This window comes from Lissotriton helveticus, chromosome 4_1 (assembly GCF_964261635.1).
Source record: "Lissotriton helveticus chromosome 4_1, aLisHel1.1, whole genome shotgun sequence".
In the NCBI taxonomy this organism is placed as follows: domain Eukaryota; kingdom Metazoa; phylum Chordata; class Amphibia; order Caudata; family Salamandridae; genus Lissotriton; species Lissotriton helveticus.
In genome coordinates this window covers 145,989,968-146,012,777 of record NC_136063.1, presented here as the reverse complement: position 1 = coordinate 146,012,777, position 22,810 = coordinate 145,989,968, and the positions used below count along the sequence as shown (strand labels likewise).

Here is a 22,810-nt window from a genome sequence, read left to right as displayed (position 1 = left end):
ATTCTCCTGTATACAGATATACATAATTAGCCATTACCCCTTCATAACTGTTAACATTTGTCTGCAAATAGATTGTCATACTTGTTATCATTAAATATCTTTGAATAATTATTTGTTTTGATTTCATTTACTTTGACTTGCACTAGGGTGGGCAGCTCTATAAAATAAATAAAAATTGAGAAAACAGGATGGTGTCAATTTAGAGCCAATAAGCTGGAAGAAAGATTGATCATAAAGATAACTATTCTGGTCTAGCTCCTGTTCTCAGCCCGCTAGTAGTATTTACAGTAATGCCAAAAGATGAAAGCAGCTTTGGCACCAGCACAAAGGTTCCTTAGAACATTCAGGACAAATTATGCATCTTTCCAAGAGAAGGCTGAAAGGGATTAATCCATTTAAAAAGCAAGTGGTGTATCCCAGTAGCTGTCCTACATAAAAGCTTGCTTGTCACTAGAGTTGCCTTAGTTTAGTGCAGTCAAACAGATGGGGTCTATCCTATGTTTATGCTAACCTAAGTGAAGGATATAATCCAACTGACAATGGTGACCTTTGCTGTAGCTAAGCTGGCATCACTGCAACTAAAATTGATAAGGGTAGCCTGTGAGAAGCAGGGCCTTCATATTACCCAAGTAGACACAAAGCATGCCAATCAGTAGGGTTGGTGAGACTCCACCTCTTATCTACATTGCATACACATCAGCGTCGCCCTCTTATTTACTGCAAAGGGTTGTAAGTGTGAAAGGCATTAGCAAGGAAAGCTGCTTAATCTTGGGTGGTATATTTTTAGACCACAAAAGTGGCGTTATATCTCACCAAGCTGAGCATTCAAATGCCGCATGGAAGGAAGCCCTGAAGATAGGTAACAAATTGCACTACAAATACAGTCCCAGTGCAAGATAGCAAGAGATGAACATAAAGGATATGCATATAGAGGAAGAAGGCTGTGACATTGTGGGTCATAAAGAGAAGCAATTCTTTTTCAAAACTGTAATAGGCCTATTGCTTAACACAACAACTCTAAAGCGGACATAGCTTTTTTTTTTTAAGGCTCGCTTTATCCCAGCACCTGGACAAGTGGTGCCTCCTTACCTCCTGTTTGCGCATGAGTTTCTGCATGACCATGTGACGGGCACTGCTTCCCGATATACTCATGTGCTCTTGCTCGCTAAGCATCTCTGGCCGCTCAGCTTCCATCAAGATCTCCTCTTCATCCTTCTCCTTCTTAATTTCCAGCAAGTTCAGCGTGGGTGGACTAGACAGCACTGGGTTTACAATACCGACTTGAGGAATAGTGATTGGGATGGGAGGTCGTGCTGGTGTCACACCTAAAATGGAACAAAGTAATTCACAATTTGTGGCCAAGAAAGCTGTGCTTTGCTGTCATCGTCTCAAACCAAGTATAGCTGTAAACCTTATGAAAGCTTAGTCCATTTGACAAACTATATTAGATCATTAGATTTCTAAAATGTGGTTCTCGGTACCCAAATGTTGTTCAGTTCACACTGAAAATATCTCCTAGCAATGTCTGACTTTCAAGTCATAAAAGCACAATTTTGAGACATAACCCAATTAAGTAAAATGATTTGCAGTTCATTAACTTTATATCATTTATTACTATGATATATATTTAATTATCTTTTAAAAAAGGTCATGGTTAATTCCCCTTTTATCATAGTCCATTGATTTTTAGTATGGAATCCTTTTAGCCTCAATACTTGACTGAACGATTATAGTTAAGATTTCATCTTGCACTAGTGTATTGTTAATGTATTACTATTGTATTTCTCTTAATATGCAATAAAGATATCTGAACAAAAAAAGAAATCTTACGTTAGTTTATGAACTCTTTTAAGTCAACTATTTCAATACACACTTTCTTAGTGCTGGACATAAGTGGGTAACAATAAAACATGACACAAATTATCTTCACTACTTAAGTGGTCTAGATTACAGGACATTACAGGTAACACTCACAACAAGACATTGCATTCAGTACTGATTCAGCAGCCAGTGCCTCATGAGAATAAACCTAGTCGGTGGCCACAGAAAGCAGTCTGGTGATGGATTGGCTGCTGTCTTATGTGTTAGGGGATGGAGACAGTCTTCAGTGAAAGAGTTCATATAAGAGTATCTTCTCACCTGTAATGACGCCAGGTGCCTGTGCTGCCATGACAGCCTGCGGTAATGCCCCCAGGGGCTGTGCTAATGTCAGTGCTGGAGACACCAAACCTGGAGAACCTAATGAAGCTAGGACACCAGTTCCAGTAACCGCCTCCTGCAAATAAAAGATTACACATGCATCAACTCATAAAAATCACACAATTTAGACAGGGTTATTGATACTTCTGTAAACATAAACCAATTAATTTCTACATCTGGAAACATTTCTCATATGTTTCTATTGCTCACCTAATCCTCACGTTGGTTTCAGTAGAGATAGGAGTGAAGACTGCAGACCTGGCTGACTTTGTCCAACCAGAGTGCACATACATACAACAGTTCCTGCCACATGTAGGAAGCTGTCTCTTTATGTGATATATTGAATATGCTACTTACCAGTATGCATCTGTTCTTGGCATGTAGGGCTGCTGACATTCATATCTATAGCATAGATCACGGTGGCTCCTCCCCTGGACTACAGTGCGCATGGGCATCGACTCCATCCCCAGATTGTTTTTAGCCATTGTGGCGAAGATGGAGTGTAACAGTGTGAGCGATGGCCATGCTAAGAGTAAGTGTAACTTCTGCAGCCGCTACAGGCGCCGGGGAGGAGGGCGGGCGATATGAATGTCAGCAGCCCTACATGCCAAGAACAGATGCATACTGGTAAGTAGCATATTCAGTTCGAGGCATGTGGGCTGCTGAATTCATATCTATAGAAAAACCAAAGGTGATGATGGACGGAGCGTTGACAATACAAACACTCACCCCCAGTCAACTGATCTGGGTTTAATCCATCACCGTTCTTTAGCTCACTCCGCCACCCCAGTTCAGACATGGCCATATGCAAATTAGTCTGACCCTGTGCCTTCTGGGAACAGTCCAGCCCGAACTGCCAAGCCATGTCTTCCCTGGACCGGAATCAAGCTTCCCAGGACCGGTTTCTGGCATTACAGCCGTCTTCAGCCGGGCTTGCTTGACTCCAGTGGCAAAGTGAGCAAGGGACTCACGTCTGAGCATACCCTGCCACACTTATGGCGGACAAAAGCGGTACAAAAGGGGGTGGTGATGGACGGAGCATCTGAATCAATCAAACACTCACACCCAGTCAAAAGATCTGGGTTTAATCCATCACCGTTCTTTAGCCCACTCAGCATCCACATCTGAGTAAGTGGGTGAGGGTGGAGCAATGTCCTGAGGCCGTGGATTAATTGGTTCAACCAGAATTGGGGAATCCGTAGAAGCCTTTTTCCTTTTCAAAGGAATTGTGTAGGACTCCATAGGCTGTGCCGGCGTAATACGCTTGTAGAAGGAAAGTTTACCGGTGTTGGCGTCGATAAATTGTTCCGACTGCTCCTCCAGTAGGGGTTGTCGACGTTGTGTGCTCACAACGGCCTGAGGAGGCTTCGGGCCCGTGGACACCTGCATGGTCGCGTCGTCGACCGTCCTGGGCGCGAACGCCTTCAGCGCCACTTTGGGCGGCAGCTTGAACTGGATCGGCGCCGTCGACTTATGCGTTTTGGCACCGGGCTTCAGGGTGGAAGTATCCTTCGGATCGTCCGCGGTAGCCTTGTTTCTGATGCGTTGCAACGAGTCCGACACCTGCTTCGTGAAGGATGCGGACGGTTTCGTCGACCCGACAGGTGTTCTCGGTCCACCAGCATGTGTTGACTCGAGCGTAACAGCACTTTTGGCCTTTTCCGGCCGATGAGCAGGATCGACAGCGTGTCCTTTGTCAGTGTCGATGGCCTTCGGCGCCGACGGTTTCGGGTCGGCGGCCTTCACAGTTGGTTTCGTTGCCCCGGTCTTCGGCTCGACGCCCTTGAGCGACTTCGGCTCGACACCCTTGAGCGACTTCACCGGATCGACAACCTTCTTTGGCTTCGGCTGCCCCGACATGTCCGAAGACGAGGAGGCGACCAGAGCGACAGACGTTTTCTGTTTCGACGGCGTCTCTATTACTTTCGGTTTTGTCGAGACCGAAGCTTTCACTTTCGGTTTCGATTTGACCAATGGCGGCTCCGTAGAAGTGTCCGTAGCCGGGCCCGTAGGCGAGACCGTGGATCCAGGTGCAAGATCTTGGGTAAGGCCATGTGGCGATCCCTCTACCTGAGCCTTAGTTATTGTTGGAACGGGGCATAGCTCGCCACCTGAGCTATCTTCCGCGGCCCCATAGGCGTCTCCTACCTAGTCGACGACGTCTTCTGTGTCGAGCATTTCGACGTCTGCGTCGGAGTCGATCTCTGCCGCTGAAGTTGAAATCGTCTCTCGATCTTCCTGCTCGTCTGCTTCATCCCCCTCGAAAATGTTCACCGGGGCAGGGGCCGTCTGCTGGGCCTCCTGGCGCGCCACGCGCCGAAGTCGAATCGTCTTCTTGGTTCGAAAACGGGAACAAGCCATACAGTTGGCTTCATCGTGATCCGGCGACAGGCACTTGTTGCACACCGGGTGGACATCGATGTGGAGATACTTGGAGTTGCACACGGGACATCTCTTGAACGGGCTCCGTTCCATGATGTGTCGTCGAATAAGTATGGTTGCGTCGACTGGGCCTCGAGCACCGAAGAGCCACGCGACTCCTCTGGACGTCCGACTCGGGAACTGAGCCGGAACAGAATCGGGCACCGAACGCAAGACAATACCGACGCTATAGGAAAAAGGCCTTCAAGCCTAAAGAAAGTTTATATCGATTTCGAACGAGAGATCAAATATGCATCCGAACCCAATGGTGGAAAAAAACAATCTGGGGATGGAGTCGATGCCCATGCGCACTGTAGTCCAGGGGAGGAGCCAGCGGCGATCTATGCTATAGATATGAATTCAGCAGCCCACATGCCTCGAACCAATAAGTTCATATACAGTGTAAAGAGTCCAGGGGTTCCCTTACTAGTGGACAGGTGCTTGCTATGCAATCCCAAAGTGCTCTATTAGGGGGTAGTGTGGTCAAGTAGCCTTAGGGAAGACATTTGCAAATACACACAATGATTAATAAATAACACAACTCATGAAGGAGATCCACACCTAATAATAAAAATAGTCTCCTTATATATGTTTAGGCAACAGAGAAACATTGTTCAGATAAGCAAGTTTTTAAATATAATTTATTTTCACTTTCAAAAGCGGACCCTGATATTTCAGAGTTCTGCACGGTTATATCTCTCGCTTTCTCTATATATTAAATATATGGTTAGATAGATCTCAAACTAAATTAATCAGGCAAGAAACTCCTCCAGAGATGTTATTTAAAGGTCTTTAATTCCTTTCTTAACCCATGAGCCTGCCCCTCTGATATTGCACCGTCACAATTACTCTGTGATTTCTTAGTGGATCATTTTCAAAGTAAAATTAAGGAATTTCTCAAATACTAGTGCGGAAATACAGTGTGGAGCTTAAGACCGGACCCCATGCTCCACCAATAGTCCACCTTAAGCAAATTTAAGCTATTGTGGCCAGTCTATCCAGAAAGCATTAGCGAAGGCTAAATCGGTGTCCCCCTTTGATATCTGTCCAGCTTAGATGACCGCTTCTGTCCTCTCAACTTGCCTCTGCTACTTGCTTATTATTCAATCTATCAATCTTCTCGGGCAAATTTCCCTTGGCTTGGAAAGTAGCACTAGTCACTCCCATCTAGAAAAAGACAAATTTACCCCCTACCGATCTGATCAACTATAGACCCATTTCTCTTACTCCACAATTGGGCAACTTATTGGAGAGTCAGATTAATATCCAACTTATGGAGTACTTTGGAACAAATTTCCTGCCGTACTCGTCCCAATCGGATTTTAGACCCTTTTACAGCACCGAGACCACTTTGCTGCAGTGACCAATCACATTAGGTGTTCTCTTGATAACAACCCCTTCACTGCTTGTGCTGTTGGACCACTCAGTGCGGTAATTGCAAACACAACAGTGATGGACAGAATGTGGATCAATGTCACACATTCACCCCAGTCCAAAGATCTGGGCCCAAATCCATCGTTTTTCCACTCCACACCACCCTGGGTTAGACAATGGCGATATGCAAATCAGCGCTGACCCTGTGCCCCATGGGAACAGTCCAGTCCGAACTACAAAAGCCATGTCCTTCCCAGAACGGAATCAAGCATCCGAGGACCGGCCCGGTTTCGAGGTAACACCTCTCATCAGCCCGGCTAGCTTGACTCCAGTGGTGTGGAGTGCCTGGGACTCACGTCTGAGCATCCCCAGTACACTTAGAGCGGTAATTGCAAACACAACAGTGATGGACAGAATGTGGATCAATGTCACACATTCACCCCAGTCCAAAGATCTGGGCCCAAATCCATCGTTTTTCCACTCCACACCACCCTGGGTTAGACAATGGCGATATGCAAATCAGCGCTGACCCTGTGCCCCATGGGAACAGTCCAGTCCGAACTACAAAAGCCATGTCCTTCCCAGAACGGAATCAAGCATCCGAGGACCGGCCCGGTTTCGAGGTAACACCTCTCATCAGCCCGGCTAGCTTGACTCCAGTGGTGTGGAGTGCCTGGGACTCACGTCTGAGCATCCCCAGTACCCCGAGTGGGCTGGGTATGCTCAGACGTGAGTCCCAGGCTCTCCACACCACTGGAGTCAAGCTATCCAGGCTGATGAAGGCTGATAGCCAGAAACCGGTCCTTGGATGCTTGATTCCGGTCTGGGAAAGACATGGCTTGGTAGTTCGGACTGGACTGTTCCCATGAGGCACAGGGTCAGAGCTGATTTGCATATAGCCAGTGTCTAACCCAGGGTGGAGTGGAGTGCAAAAAAACGATGGATTTAGGCCCAGATCCTTGTACTGGGGTGAATGTATGACATTGTTCTACATTCTGTCCATCATCTGTGTTTTTTGCAATTTTCACCCCGAGTGGGCTGGGTATGCTCAGACGTGAGTCCCAGGCTCTCCACACCACTGGAGTCAAGCTATCCAGGCTGATGAAGGCTGATAGCCAGAAACCGGTCCTTGGATGCTTGATTCCGGTCTGGGAAAGACATGGCTTGGTAGTTCGGACTGGACTGTTCCCATGAGGCACAGGGTCAGAGCTGATTTGCATATAGCCAGTGTCTAACCCAGGGTGGTGTGGAGTGCAAAAAAACGATGGATTTAGGCCCAGATCCTTGTACTGGGGTGAATGTATGACATTGTTCTACATTCTGTCCCATCATCTGTGTTTTTTGCAATTTTCACCCCGAGTGGGCTGGGTATGCTCAGACGTGAGTCCCAGGCTCTCCACACCATTGGAGTCAAGCTATCCAGGCTGATGAAGGCTGATAGCCAGAAACCGGTCCTTGGATGCTTGATTCCGGTCTGGGAAAGACATGGCTTGGTAGTTCGGACTGGACTGTTCCCATGAGGCACAGGGTCAGAGCTGATTTGCATATAGCCAGTGTCTAACCCAGGGTGGTGTGGAGTGCAAAAAAACAATGGATTTAGGCCCAGATCCTTGTACTGGGGTGAATGTATGACATTGTTCTACATTCTGTCCATCATCTGTGTTTTTTGCAAGTTGGACCACTCAGTGGCATACAACACTTTCTCATTCTAAAATGCTGCTGAGATTACAGGAGGTAGGAATTGATGGGACAGCATTATCATGGCTGAAGGACTTTTTAACGGATTGCACTCAAATAATTTCCTTGGGAGCTTACAAATTGCGCACTGTGAAAGTGGATAAAGGGGTGTCCCATGGCTCCTGTTTGAGCCCCATGCTTTTTAATATATATGCTCCCTCCTCCCCCCTGCCAGAAAGTTTGACTTTCTATCCTTTTCATATGCGGACGACACGCAGTTGATATTTACTTTGTATCATGACCTAAAGAATGTTAAAGCCCATTTCGCATCAGGCTTGATTGCTATTTCATCCTGGATGTCTGCTAATTGTCTCCAGCTGAATGCTAACAAAACCGAAATTATGATGTTTGGCAAGGCTCAGCAGTTTGACACCCGAATAGTGGTCTTCATAACTTGGCAATGCCCCTTCCACCAAACTGGTTGTAAGAAATCTGGGCATACACCTCGACCAAGGACTCAGCATGAAAAACCAGGTTACTGCCACTAGTTTTCACATTCTAGATTTATTAGGAAAGAGTCTTCCCCTCACTCCCTATTTTTGCAAGAAAAACACTTGTCCAAGCACTCTGTCACTTGGACTACTGCAATGCTCTACTGGCTTCAATAAATTAGACTGCTTTAAGTATATTGCAAGTTGTACAAAATACAGCAGCATGTCTCATCCTCATACTTCCAGCGAGAACGGCATCTGCCCCTCTTTTGCGCTTGCTTCATTGGCTACCGATTCGCAAGAGAATTATCTACAAAGTTCGCTGCCTGACTCCAGTTAATACTGGGCACTTCGCCTAGCTATCTCTCTGCAAAGCTTGTTAAATACTGTCCTTGCCCTTCTTCTCCAAGGCCCAGGGGCGATGGATGTAGGGGTGTTTTTATGCACCAGGTATTTCCTTATAGAAGCGGTTGAGGGGGCCTGTGTGCAGAGGCTGCAGGAGACTTGGGGAGTCCTGGACGGGGTGAAACAGCAAGGACTAGAGCTCTCCGGGACTGGGAAATCGTGTTGGCACATTTCAACTCGGACCGGAGGCAATGCGTGCAGTGCCTGTTTAAGGGGTCTGCTTTTGGCGTTTCCAGAAGCCTCAGAGCCTTCTTTGGATTTCTTAGGAACAGGTTCATGGTTGGTTTCGAGGCTTTCTTAAAGGCAGGCAGTCCTTCCAGAGTTTTAGAGGCACACAGCTGCAGGACAAGTCCTCTTTGGCATAGATTAGGCAGAGAATGGCAGATAAGCCGGGCTGGAGCCAAGCCTGGTACTCTCTTCAGTCTACTTTCGCGACTCTTCGTGCCCCTCTTCTTAGGTCGTCACGATCTGCTTTTCTGGTGCCAGGGTCTCCCCTAAATGCTGAATTTAGGGGCGTAAGGGGAGTGTCGGGAAGTAGCCAAGAACCTACTGACCTTGGGGTCACTATCTCCCCTATATGACCAGTTCCTGTGGGAAATGGGCATAACCCCGTCCCAGAATTCTCAAGTATGCCATCACAAAGATGGCTACTTCAGAAAAACTGTGTCCATCTCACGCTAGCCAAGAGGTGGGTCGCCTACCAGACTAGCTAATTTTCCTGTCTGCCCAGGTGCCATGGGGGATCCTGGACAAAGGGGTCAGCTTCCTCTCTTGTGAGAGGGAGTAAGATTTGCATTTCAAAAGCGGCAGCCCTTTCAGGCTTACCGCCCAAGGAAGGTTAATCAGCAGGTCATCCTGTGGGAGGATGCTTGTTTCCGGTTCAGGGAAGACCAGGCTTGGCAGTTCGGACTGGACTGTTCCAATCAGGCATTGGGTCAAGCCTGATCTGCATATAGCTAGGTCTGAACTGAGGTGGCGAAGTGAGCCAAAGAATGATGAACGATTCAATCCGGATCTGTGACTGGGGGCGAGTGTCTGAAAAGTTTAGCGCTCCGGCCATCATCTCCCACTGTTTGCCTTGTACACCCTCTTCCCAGACAGGCTTCTGCAGCACCCGGTCTTGGGGTGGCTGCCCTGCTGTAGGGGTGACTTAAAAATACTACATGCAGTGGTAGGGGACAACGCACACAGGGATGTGTGACATGTTGTGTTTTCACTTTTGTCTGCACCAAGACAAGCAGCTTGCAATAGCAGTCTTGCATGTGCTTGGTGAGGGGCCCCTTTGGGTGGCACTATTCATGCTCCAGCCCCCTTTAGTAACTCAGCCTTTTGGTACCCGGGTACAATTTACTAAGGACTTACAGAGGGTGCTAAAGGTTTTGCCAATTGGGGGAACAATTTTACAGTTTTGGGAAAGAGATCTGGCACCGGAAACCTAGTTAGCAGGAAACCAGTTCCTGGCAAAAAGTGGCGATGACCATGAAAACAATAAGTCTCGCCTTGACATTAGTTTGAGTTATTGACATTGTAAATGACAATGTTTTTTGTTTTTCTTTTTTAAAACATACACAAAAGGCATTGTTATTAACAATGGCAATAGAAACTTCAAACAGATACCCTTTCATTTTTTTAAGTTTTAAAGAGGAAACTGCTGTAGTCCTTGTTCTTGGCCGGTGGAGCAAATGCTGTGAGGGGCAATAAACCATGTTGGACCAACCTGCAGTTCACATGCAGAGACACCCGTGCGCCATGGAGAAGGAAACAACAGCGGGCGGCAGCCGTGGTAAATTGAAGAGTTGGCTAGAAGAACAAATGAACACCCAGGGCCAGCTCCATCTTTGGCATCGTATCTGTGAAATCCTGTGGAGCAAGAGCGCGAAGGTTGGCGCAGAATGAGGAAAAAGCAAAGTACGCCCTACTCACCGCAATTGTGTTGGTGCCCTAGGCGATCCACACTAATAACCCAAATACCCCGCTGATGCCTAATAAAGATGGAGGAGAGCATGCGAATATTCTAGAAATTCATTTTTTCTACATAAAACCCAAACTAGTATCAGTACTGGCGACCGCCAATAACATGGGCCCACAAAGGGTGGCCGAGCACAGATGGCAGCCGTCAGCTATTTTTAATTAAAGATGTATTGAGAAAACCGCCATCTCGCCGCCTTTCAACAGTGCTGGGTACAGGAGCGGCATTTTGATACCGGATTGCAGCATGATGTGCCCCATGAGGGATGCCACTAAACTGTGATCTGGGTAGAATGAGGCAGAAGATAATCTCAAATATAAAACAAACATCGCAGGTGTCTAACAATTATTGGGAGAAATATACTACCCCCCCCAACCACTCATGGAAGCGGTACCCCTCCATTAATTTCTCCTTGCCAGTACAATGCATATAACCAGCATAGGTGTCCCAGTGCTCAAGTACTCCATTACCCCTCTCCCCTTATCAGTACCACCCATGACACCGACAGCAGCGATCCTGTTATCAGCCTTTGGCTAGGGAGTTAATTGGATGTGCATGGGTACATACTGGATAGGGTTAAACTGACAAGAGTGGCAGACTCCGCTTCTAGGACCCTGTACATAGTACTGTTGCAGTAACACAATCAGAGGTTTGGATGATAAAGTTTACCCAAGGTTTAGGAGCAAATCTTGGCAGATCAAGTCCGGGTGGGCCGCCCCAAAAGGAGACAGGGTGGTAACAAGGAGGGACTAAGAAGTCTCCTTTTCAATCGTGAGGCTAGCATGGAGGATGATGTCAGTGAATCAAAAAGATGGGCGGGGCTTCAAGTGCCCTTCTGAAAGTGTCTTGATCACAATAAGCCTCACAGAGCGAGGAGGGCATGCGCGCTCCAGGAATAGGTCTGCGAGACCTAAAGAGGGTCACTTTCCTACACCATACAATCACCATCTACTGTTAAAGGGAACCTGCTATGCTGCTGCTAATCTCTTGCACCCCACACCCCTCTTTCAACACTTTGTACCACTCTAATCTTTGGCCTACAGCAAGAGAAGAGGTCAGGGTGTTTGTCTGGCTAGCAAGTGGTTTCACTTCTCCCGGACTAAAAGGCATTCAATAGTATGTGTGGATAATGAGCCATTGCCTTTGTATTAGGTTACATGCAATACTTTTCAGGGCAGCGGTTTGCCACCAAACGTGCTCAACATCTAGGCCAAGCATGTACAATGCAGGTAATTTTTTTTTTTTTTTACGATACAGCGGGTAGCATCCTACCTTACAAGTGACCCTGAGGGGAATCGCACACACTTGGCTTCAGTTTAGTATCATATAAGCATTGATGACTGAAACTTCGTAAAGCTCAAACAAAGATAAAACTGGGTTCCTTCTTGGTTCATCTGAGGCCAAGTACAGTAGGATTGAAGACAGGTAGAAGGACACCCAAGTAGGGGCCCTTGACCACCAACCTAGCTGTTTTAAGAGACTTCTAAACACAGACTCCTCACCTTATGAGGATTTACCCAAGAGTCAGACTAGCAGAAAACGTTTGAGCAGTACTGCCTCGTTGCTGTTCTGCTCCAGAAATAACATGCAGGTCCTATATAGGCACCACTCCTGCGAGTTGACGTCCATCCCTTTCTTTCTGCGCCACCAGATACGGATCCGGAGTGGCCTCGCATCCCATGACATAGCTTTTCATCCATAATACTTAGTGTACAGGGGAAGGTCATCTCCCAAAACACTAGGTTCTAAACCCTGTAATGACCGTTACAAACAAATACTCTTCGGGTTTTCCTGGGATCAAGCCTGTAGTGACTTTGCTCAGTCCAAAGTTGCAGGAGTTGTTCCAGATGTCGGTCTAAGTCACAAACCAAGTTTTCAGGAAAGTCTAAGAAAAAAATTCAAAGCTTGACTCTTACTCCTGAGATGGCGCAAGAGTGCCTCCATGCCTCTCGATCTCAATCCGGAGACTGGTGTTGGAACATATACCGCAACTTGTTCTGGCACAACCTGCATTACGGGGCTGTCCAGGACATCAAGGAAGATCAAAGAGTTCTGTGAGGCCATGCTCTCCAAGGAGCCAAAAGGCTCTCCATCTTGGGTGCCGCTGGTGGGTTGGCACTTGGCGCCAGTTGGACCCTCACTGGTCATCTCTGGCTCCTGTTCAGACTCCACCTCCAGCGTCACGGTCCATGCAGGTTTCAAGAACCTTGACGCTAAAGACTCCATTGGTACCAGAAAGCGGTGTGCTGTGGCACTGCCACGACTTCAACAGAGGCAGCAATCTGCTTCCATTGAAGGGGCACAACCCCTACTCACCTTGCCACTACCCACAAGGAAAGACATATGTTGCATTCCTTACTTAGCACAGATTCTGCCAATGATTACGATGCAGATAATCAAATTGTGCAACCATACCATGCGGAAAATTGGTATGATAATCTTTAAGAAGCCAGTGGTCTTGATACCTCTCCGGAGTCGATATTATTGTCACCCCCTGGTCCTGCCACTGAGATCTCTTCTTATGCAATGGTCATGCATAGAGCAACAGAAGTTCTTGACCTACAGCTCCCTCCACCTTGGCGGTCAAAAGCAAGGTCTTGACAAAAGTGTCCCAGCTGGGGCAAACATCCACTGAGCCTCTAATTCCCTTCAATGAGGCACTTACACTTTTGGAAGATACCATTTTGGGGGCTCGGACCAAAGATTGCCTACCCCTGGTCAATCGCCACCTCCCTGCAATGGGTAAATGTGCATTTTATTTTTGTTTCAGTACTCAGCGCTGAATGTTTACTGGCGTAGGAATCTACATGTTGGACGAACCTGAATACCTTGCCAACAACTCCACTGGTAAGGAATCCAAAAAGGGGAGACATTTTGTAAGAGTATTTTCTTTTACCAGCTTGTCCTTCAGTTTTGTGAATGCCAGTTGGCTCCTTGGCTGCTATTCCCACAGTCTGAGGTTCAGGGGCGAAAGTCTTCCCAGGTGTCCCAGAATACCTCCGAACTTTCCTGACCGCAGCCGTTCAGGATGGTTGTGATGCAGCCAAGTTCACGATCAATTGTAGTTTGGACACCAATTACGTCAGGTGGGCAACTGGCACAGCGTCGCAATTCACTGCCACACAGGTCTGTGATCTACTGGGTTTTCAGGTGATGTTCACTTGTCCCTTATGGATATACCCCATGACGGCACTTGCCTGTTGGGGGACAAGGCAAATCCCACTCTGGAGTAGTTCAAGATGGCAGGGCCACAGTTTGCCCCCATGGCCTTATCTGCTCTTCTAGCCGAATCAGCTGCACTGTCCATTTTGCGGCTTCAGTACCCCATACCATCAGCCAATTCAGCCTCAGCAAGGTGCACAGCAGTTTTACAGCTGCAGCACCCACTGCCCCTGCATTCAAGGAGAACAAGCCAATCAATCCACTGCCCCCCTCCCCGTTCAGCCTAGAGTGGCACTCTGGACTCCTATATGACTTCTCACAGATACCATTCCTGCCCAGAGTTCTGAAGATGATCACCAATGGCCAGGCGCAAGTCATCCTAATCGCCACAGATTGAACACAAAGAGAATGGTATCCAGAGTTCCTGGGCTTGAGCATCTGTTGTCCAATCCAGCTGCACCTCCGGAAGTGCCTGCTGTTGTAACAAAAGGGCACAGTGCGGCACCAGACCTTCATGCTTGGAGATTAAACTGCAACAGTTTAACTCTTTCGACCTTCTCCAAGAGGTGGTTGTGATCATCTTGGCAGCCAGGAGGTCCTCGACAAGAACGGTATACACCGGTTAGGACAAATTTGTGGTATGGTGTGGATTACGCCACATTGCCCCCCCCCCCAACCCCCTCCATGCCAAGTGATCTGATGTTCTGTTTGTCCTTTGCAAAGCAAGACTTTACTAATAGTTAAAAGGTCATTTTTAGCCTTTTTATGGTTTCCACACCAACCCTCATAATTTAAGTCACCGGTTGTGATATAGCGTTCTATGCTCCACTTCTCTCCTCTAACAATGAGAGACTCCATTGCTTGAACCCAAAAGAGTACAGAGCTTTTACAATCGAGCGTACCAAAGTACATCGGATAGGTCAACTCTTTGTGGGGTTCACTGGGGCAGAACAGGTAAGGCCTGCAGAAATGGACCATCTCCTATTGGATCGTTCTCTACATTAAGATCTGTTACGCACTGGCCAAAATTACGCCTCCAGAGGTCTGAGAGACAATTCCACCAAGGTCAAAGCTGCTACCCCTGCGCTGTCACGCAGTGTACCTATCCTGGACATCTGCTGGGTGGCTATATGGGGGTTACACCATTCATTCACGAGGTGCTGTCTGGGCAGTCCGTTTTGCTGAGAAAAGAATTTCGCCCACTCGGTCAAATAGGCCTTCTTGGTTTGAAACAAATTCACACATCAACCTTCTAATAGGTACTGCTCTGGAATCTGTTCAAAAGGTAAGGAATCTGTGGTTAGAAGTCTATCAGGAGAACAAGCTACTTACCTTAGGTAATGCTCTTTCTGGTAGAGCCCTCAACAGCAGATTCCTCACCAACCATCAGAAAGTTCCCAATTTGTGAATTGGGCTCTACTGATTAAAAAAGGTTGAGTCTAGAAATCTGCACACTGGTCAAAGCTAAGTTGCTGTTGTGTCTGTGGGTGCGAACTGCCCGAAAGCTACTCATGTACATGTGCTGGAGTGGCACCTAAATAGAGTCCGCAGGTCATTTCTAGAGGGGAACGACGTCAGTGCAGAGCCGCATAGCGCCACCTCTGGTGCGCAGAAATAATGCTTATAAAGTTCCAGATCCAGTCTCGCACCTGGGAAATATTCAAAAGGTGAGGACTCTCCAGTTAGATAGCCTCTATCAGAAAGAGCATATCAAAAGAAAGCAACTTGCTCTTTAGTGAACATTTCAGGAGTGGCTTTAAAAGCTGAAACACAGCAATGAATAGTAATGTCAGTTCTAATATTTAAGTGTCTCGATATTGCATCAAGATGACAAGGTATATATTGCACCTTTCTGGCAATGCTTCATAGGGCCGTCATTTCAAGGGACAAAATAATCTCCAAGTTAAACGCTACCAACTCTCCTTTTCCTGCTTAGCAAATCAAAAGGGAAGGCAAACAAGACTAATGATTCAAAAACCGATATACAGCAATTATATCTCACCAAATCCAAGAAAAGGTAATTTGCTTCTTGTACAAGTCTGTAAACAATTTAAGCCCTGACTTTATAACAAAGTGGTATACAGCAATGCTCTCTTGTACACAAGTTTGAATCTCCATGCCCCGAATAGGGCCAGGAGGAAAACAAATGTGCTCCTTGATGCAGTGAAGATTAAAGTGTATGGACAAGAGTTGGTTATTCCCATTCTTAACAACAAAACAACAAACGGAGGAATTAGCCTCTAGAGAAAAGGTTAATTCACTTTCTTGGTTTATAAGACAGAGTATGTTTCTGTTCTAGTAATCAATCAAGCTGATGCCTGCAGCACACATATGCTCTACTCTGGTTTGTTTGGGAATATAAAGGTCAACATTGATGACCGTTTTAATTGAATGCTTAAGACATTTTTAGAACAAGCAGCCAAGTTTGGTAATAAAAATGAAGGAGAGCGAGCCTTCACAGAAGGCAAGGGTATAGAGTTTGAGAAAGGAGTAGGACTGGATTCGATGGACGGTGAGACTAGTTTTTTTTTTTTACATCTGGCTTGATGGCACAGCTGCATCCAAGGTTTTTTATCAGCCGAAACAGAGCTTAAAGAAGCAATAGTGTGAGGGGCTTTGGTGCTACCCAAATGCCAATTATTTTCAATACAGATTGTGATTGGGCAAAAGCTGTGTGCTTCCACTAATTTTGTACATATCTGCAATTTCATCACTGAACACCAATGGTTGTTTTGTTGGCACAATGTGCGCTCAAAAGATCAGGCCTGATTTTTTACATAGAGGGTGCTGGGGGTCAGCCATCTTCTGTTGTAGGGTCATTCACATTCTGTTTCCCCTCATGACATGCCACATGACAGCGGCTGCTGCCGGGAGGGGAGGGTTGTTAACAACAACAACAAAACACTTATCTTGGAACAGCCGGCCCAGGCCTCCCTGCGTCCTCTTCCTTTCTACAGTCCGGCCGGCAGAAGGAAGCACCCGGCCCACAGGCTACCCCGAGTCCACCACAACGCAGCAATGCAGCGTTGTGGTTGGTCTGAGTGCAGTGGATCAGCGCTCAGACTGGAACAGGGAGCATGTGCATGTTCCTCTCCATGCTGTGTAATGCAGCCCAGTGGGTAACATGCAAATTATGCATGAACTGTTTGGTCAGCCCACGAGGGCCGTCCAAACAGTTCATGCGCACATTGTGAGTGCAAACCACTCCTTCCCTGCTCTGGCAAGCCCCATCCCCTGCCCCACACTGCGCACAGGCCACTGACTGCATGCAATAGGAAAAATAAATTAATAACGATAGGTTATTGTTTTTTGTTTTTTGACACCCAGTGGGACAATGCTCCTTTCCTTAGCAGAGGAGCCGCCACTGATGCTGCATGGGTCAGCCTATTTCAACCACTGGCTCTTCTGCTCTGTGGGACCTGATCATATGTGCTTATCCACCTGAAAAGGAGTGTGCTTCAGTGTCCACGTTTGGGACCAGGCCATTAGTCTTCCATGTTTTCCTTTCATAGTTTCCCTTCAAGTTCTCCCTTTTTCCCCAAGCTTATCCTGTAGCTTCACAGACGCACTGTGATGCTCACTTTCCACTCATTTCATCTGCAGTGTACTACACCTTGTTTGGCCAGTGTTTCTAACTAGGCATCAACCTTAGAATAGTATTGTGGCCATGTTTAGATGCTTAATTTGGGCCACACTGGATCAGTACGGCATTGATACATCATACATTTTAGCATCTGAATATGGCCACCTAGTGAGGTTTACTAAGCAGGCATAATGGAATAGTTTTATGCATAGTGTATGTTTGTCTTCACAACTTCAAGATTGCAAACAAGTTACTTCTAAATGTTGCAGCCACATGTTGCTTGATGGCGGAGCCAATAGCGGTGAGAGGAACACTATGAATGGCTTTTTATACTAGTACTATCACAGGAATTAATACAGGGCTACAGGTACTGGTTCTACCAGTGTGCATTTTACCAACTTGGTACTTTGCTAGATGGTAAAAAGAGGCCAATGCACAGATTGGGAAGGTGGGAGGGCAGCACGGAATCTGCAGTTACAGTATCTACCAGAAAGAGTGTTACCAAAGGAAAGTAACTTATTCTTCTGCTAAATACTTCTAATCACAGATTCTTAACCTTAAATGAATATGCTACTTACCAGTATGCATCTGTTCTTGGCATGTAGGGCTGCTAACATTCATATCTTTTGCATTAGATCGCCGCCTAGTGTTGGGTCCGGATGATCGCACATTGTTGTCCTGGAAGAGTCTTCGAAGTATCCTGAGATAGGTGGCTCCTCCCCTGGACTACAGTGCGCATGGGCATCGGCTCCATCCCCAGATTGTTTTTAGCCATTGTGGCAGAGATGGAGTGCAAAGTATAAAGGATGTCCATGCTAATGATTGAATGCAAGAGTATGTCTGCAGCTGCGACAGGCACCGGGGACGAGGGTGGGCGATATGAATGTTAGCAGCCCTACATGCCAAGAACAGATGCATACTGGTAAGTAGCATATTCAGTTCGAGGCATGTGGGCTGCTAAATTCATATCTTTTGCATAGAATATATAGCAGTCCCTCCATTAGCGGCGGTTGCCCGTGCCAGCTGCAGAAACCTGAAAAAGTGTCTTGAGAACAGCCTGCCCAACAGCTGCTTGCTGTTTGGAATGCACATCAACACAGTAGTGTTTTGTAAAGGTATGTGGTGTAACCCATGTGGCTGCTCTACAAATGTCCTCTAAAGGAATGTTCCCCAGGAAAGCCATGGATGCTCCCAATTTGCGTGTGGAGTGCGCCCTTGGGGGTATTGTTAAGGTGCGTTTAGCCTTTTGATAGCAGATCTGGATGCACTTAACAATCCATCTGGCTATTCCTGCTTTGGAAATAGGGTTGCCCTTGTGCTGTGGCGAGAAGGCAACAAAAAGTTGTTTTGTTTTCCTAAAGTGTTGTGTCCTGTCAATATAGTACATCAACGCCCTCCTAACATCCAAAGTATGGAGCATTCTTTCCGCCACCGTTTGTGGGTTTTGGAAGAATGCAGGCAAGTCAATCGTTTGGTTGAGATGAAACTGTGACACCACCTTCGGAAGGAATTTGGGGTTAGTACGTAGTACCACCCTATTTGGATGAATTTGTATGAATGGCTCTTGGATTGTGAGCGCTTGCAGCTCACTGACACGTCTCAGTGAAGTGATAGCAATAAGGAAAGCCACTTTCCATGTTAGGAACTGGAGTTCACACGAGTGTAGTGGCTCAAAAGGTGGTCCCATCAGCCTGGTGAGGACCACATTGAGATTCCACACTGGAGCTGGCGGTGTTCTTGGGGGAATGACTCGTTTCAGACCTTCAAGGAAGGCCTTAATGGCAGGCACTCTGAAGACAGAGAGATGCTGCCTGTTCTGAAGATAAGCTGCTATGGCGGATAGATGTATCCGAATGGAAGTGTACGCTAGATTGCACTTGTAAAGATGTAACAAATAGCAAATGATGTTAGGGATAGATGCATCTAGCGGGTTTATGTTATTGGCTGTACAGTGAAAGACGAAACGCTTCCATTTTGCAGCATAGCATGCTCTGGTAGTCGGCTTCCTTGCCTCCTTGATGATGTCCATGCATTCTGGAGGTAGGTGAAGGTAGCCAAACTCTAGGACTTCAGGAGCCAGATCGCCAGGTTGAGCTGTTGCGGATCTGGATGCTGAATGTCTCCATGGTTCTGCGTCAAAAGCCTGGGCGTTAGGCGCAGCCTTTGATGCGGCACCACCGAGAGCTCCAGAAACGTGGTGTACCATGCTTGGCGTGCCCACGTTGGAGCAACTAGGATGAGTGTCATCGAGTGCTGCCTTAGTTTTCTTGCCACCAGCGGTATCAGAGGTGCTGGTGGAAAAGCGTACGCAAATTTGCCTGACCAGTTCATCCATATCGCATTCCCCTGCGACTGTGGGTGAGGGAACCTGGCGGCAAAGTGTTGGCATTTTGCGTTTTCGTTTGTGGCAAACAGGTATATCTCCGGATGACCCCACTGCTGGAAGTACGGGAGGAGTACTGATGGATGTAACTCCCACTCGTGCATTTGATGGCTGTATCTGCTGAGCAGATCCGCCATCTGATTGTCCTTGCCCGGGAGGTGTTCTGCCATGAGGAAAATGTTCCTCTGAATGGCCCACTTCCACATGCTCTGAGCCAGATGAGACAGCTGCGGCGAGTGGGTGCCTCCCTGCTTTTGAATGTAGTACATCGCTGTCATGTTGTCCGTCCGGACTAACACTACCTTGTTGCACAGATGTACATTGAAGGACTTGAGCGCCATGAAGATCGCCATCAGTTCCAGATAGTTGATGTGCATCTTCTGTTGCTGCGTCGTCCATAGTCCCTGCACAGTGTAAGTGAGCAGATGAGCTCCCCATCCCTGGAGAGATGCGTCCGTTGTTAGGGTAATCTGTGGCACTGGCTCTTGGAACAGTCGGCCCTTGCAAAGGTTGTGTGGATTCCACCAATGCAGAGAGTTGTACGCCCGACTGGTAACCAACACTAGGTCTGTCAATTGTCCCTGAGCCTGTGTCCACTGATTTGCTAAGCACTCCTGGAGCGGACGCATATGTAACCTTGCGTGAGGGACTATGAAGATGCAGGAGGCCATCATGCCAATCAACTGCATGAATACTCTCGCTGGAAGCGAGTGTTGTGGTCTGAACTTTTGGATTAGAGACTGCATGCTGTCTATCCTGACCTTGTTTGGCTGAGCCATGACTGTCAGGGTATTTATCGTCGCGCCCAGAAACTGCCGCACATGTGCTGGTTGAAGGTGCGACTTTGGGTAGTTCAGCGAGAAGCCCAGATTGTGAAGGAGGTGAATGGTAGTTGACATGTCCGCGGCGCACTGCTGTTCCGACTTGGCTTGAACGAGCCAGTCGTCTAGGTAGGGGTAGACATGGATGTTTTGCCTCCTGAGGTGCGCCGCTACCGTTGCTAGACACTTGGTAAACACTCTTGGGGCGGTGGTCACTCCGAAGGGTAGGACTTTGAACTGATAATGCCTGCCTTGGATAGTGAACCTGAGATATTTTCTGTGGGACGGGTGTAGTGGTATGTGGAAATAAGCATCCTTGAGGTCTAAGGTTGCTAAGAAGTCCCCTTGGTTCAGTAAGGGAAGAATCTGTTGCAGTGTAAGCATATGGAAATGTTCTGATAGTATATACAGGTTGAGGGGACGCAGATCTAGAATGGGTCTGAGAGATCCGTCCTTCTTTGGAATAAGGAAGTACAGGGAATAGACCCCTGTGCCTTCCTCCTCCACTGGCACGAGCTCGATTGCGCCTTTTTGCAGCATCACCAATACTTCTTGCTGCAATAAGTGCAAGTGCTCTGCGGACATAGGCCGTTGCCTTGGTGGAATGTTGGGTGGAGTGGACTTTAACTCTAGAAAATAACCGTACTGGACAAGTTGTCGTACCCACCTGTCTGTGGTGATGTTTGTCCAGACTGGCAGGAACTGCTGGAGTCTCCCCCCGACAGGTGTTAAATGGTCGGGGGGCAGTGACAGAGAGTCACTGTTTGTTTGGGGCAGAGGAACGGGTGTTGTTGTTTCCTCTGCCACGTCCTCTGGTGCTGTTTCCTCGATAACCCCCTTTATTCTGCTTGGGGTACGAGGACTGTGCTCCACCTCTAGTGAACTGAGATTGTTGACCCATCTGTCCTCGGGTGACTCCACGTGCACCTGAGCGACGAAAAGTGTTGCCCCGGAATTGTTGTGACTGAAGGGCCCCCATAGACTTAGCCGTTTCGTTGTCTTTCTTAATCTTTTCGAGGGTGGTGTCAACATCAGGACCAAACAGTCTATCAGGATTGACGGGCTGGTTGAGTATGGTCGTTTGAATGTCTGGTTTAAACCCTGATATGCGTAGCCACGCTTGTCGTCTCAGCATGACGCTAGTGTTAATAGCCCTAGCTGCTGTGTCTGCGGCATCAAGTGCACACTTTATGGCTGCGTTGGAGATGAGTTTTCCCTCTTCTATAAGCAGTTTTGTACCCTCTTGAAACTGCGGAGGCAGGTGTTGTAAGACTTGCTCTAGGGTGTCATAATGCGCCCTATTATAACGTGCCAATAGCGCCTGTGTGTTTGCAATACGCCAGAAATTGGCAGCCTGCGCAGCTACCCTTTTGCCCCCTGCCTCAAGCACTTTAGACTCCTTGTCTGGGGGAGGAGCTTCACCCGTTGTCTGGGAGTTGGCCTGTTTGCGGGCATTTGCGACCACAAGAGAGTCTAGTGGCAACTGCCCCCGAATGTATGCAGGGTCTGCAGGTGCCGGTTTGTATTTCTTTTCGATGCGTGGATTGACCACCCTTGCCCTGGTAGGCTCTTTAAAGATTTCCGCAGCATGCTTAAGGACACCTTTGAGCATAGGAAGCGTCTTGACTGTCCTTTCAGAGACTGAAAAAGTGTCAAACAGAAAATCTTCTTCCACTGGGTCAGCATGCATGTCCACATCATGATTAGCAGCTGCCCGTTCAATGAGTGCATGAAATCCTGCAGAGTCTTCTGTGGGGGATGCACGTGCACTGAAAGGCTGTGGGTCTTGTCCCACATTCTGGATTCCCTGGTCACCCACGTCGTCATAGGAATCCTGTTGTGCATCGGGGTCATTGATGGGGAAAGTGTACTGGTCATCTTGTCCATATTCCTCTCCCTCAGAGTGGTCGGGGGAAGGGGTTGGACTCCTTCTAGGAGGAGGCTGGATAGGCTCAATCAGGGCTGGAGCGTCCTGCACAGGACTTTTCTTCTTCAGTGGAATAATATAGGAGTCCACTGGTTGGGAAGTGATCTTCCTTTTGTAAAGGCTCAACTTGCCCGTGTCAGCGTCGATAAAACGCTCAGAATCGTCTCCTGAGTCGAGATGTCGACCTAACATTCCAGCAGACGTGGACGAGTCCGATGTCTTCGGCGCCGTCTTTGGCGCAAAGGCCTTTGGTGCCTCCTTTGGCGGCAGAATGAAGAGAAGTTTTCCAGCAGGCTTTGCCGGCATGTCCATCGGCTTCTGGGGCGACGGCGCCGGAGCCGACGTCGCAGAGTCTTTATCCCGAATTCTTTGGAGTGAAGTGGCGATGAGGGATGCGT

The 22,810-nt window shown here is 47.6% G+C and overlaps 1 protein-coding gene across 6 annotated transcripts in view; it reads right to left on the bottom strand.

Moving 5' to 3' along the window:
- Window positions 1-22,810, bottom strand: part of PUF60 (poly(U) binding splicing factor 60) — a 270,749-nt gene that overhangs the window by 3,708 nt on the left and 244,231 nt on the right. For all 6 annotated transcript variants that reach the window (XM_078686583.1, XM_078686581.1, XM_078686586.1 and 3 more), the window contains 2 exons: window positions 2,140-2,275; window positions 1,090-1,325 (listed from right to left, as the gene is read on the bottom strand). In XM_078686583.1, coding sequence (XP_078542709.1) covers window positions 1,090-1,325; window positions 2,140-2,275 — 372 coding nt within the window. The remainder of the gene's footprint in view (window positions 1-1,089; window positions 1,326-2,139; window positions 2,276-22,810) is intronic.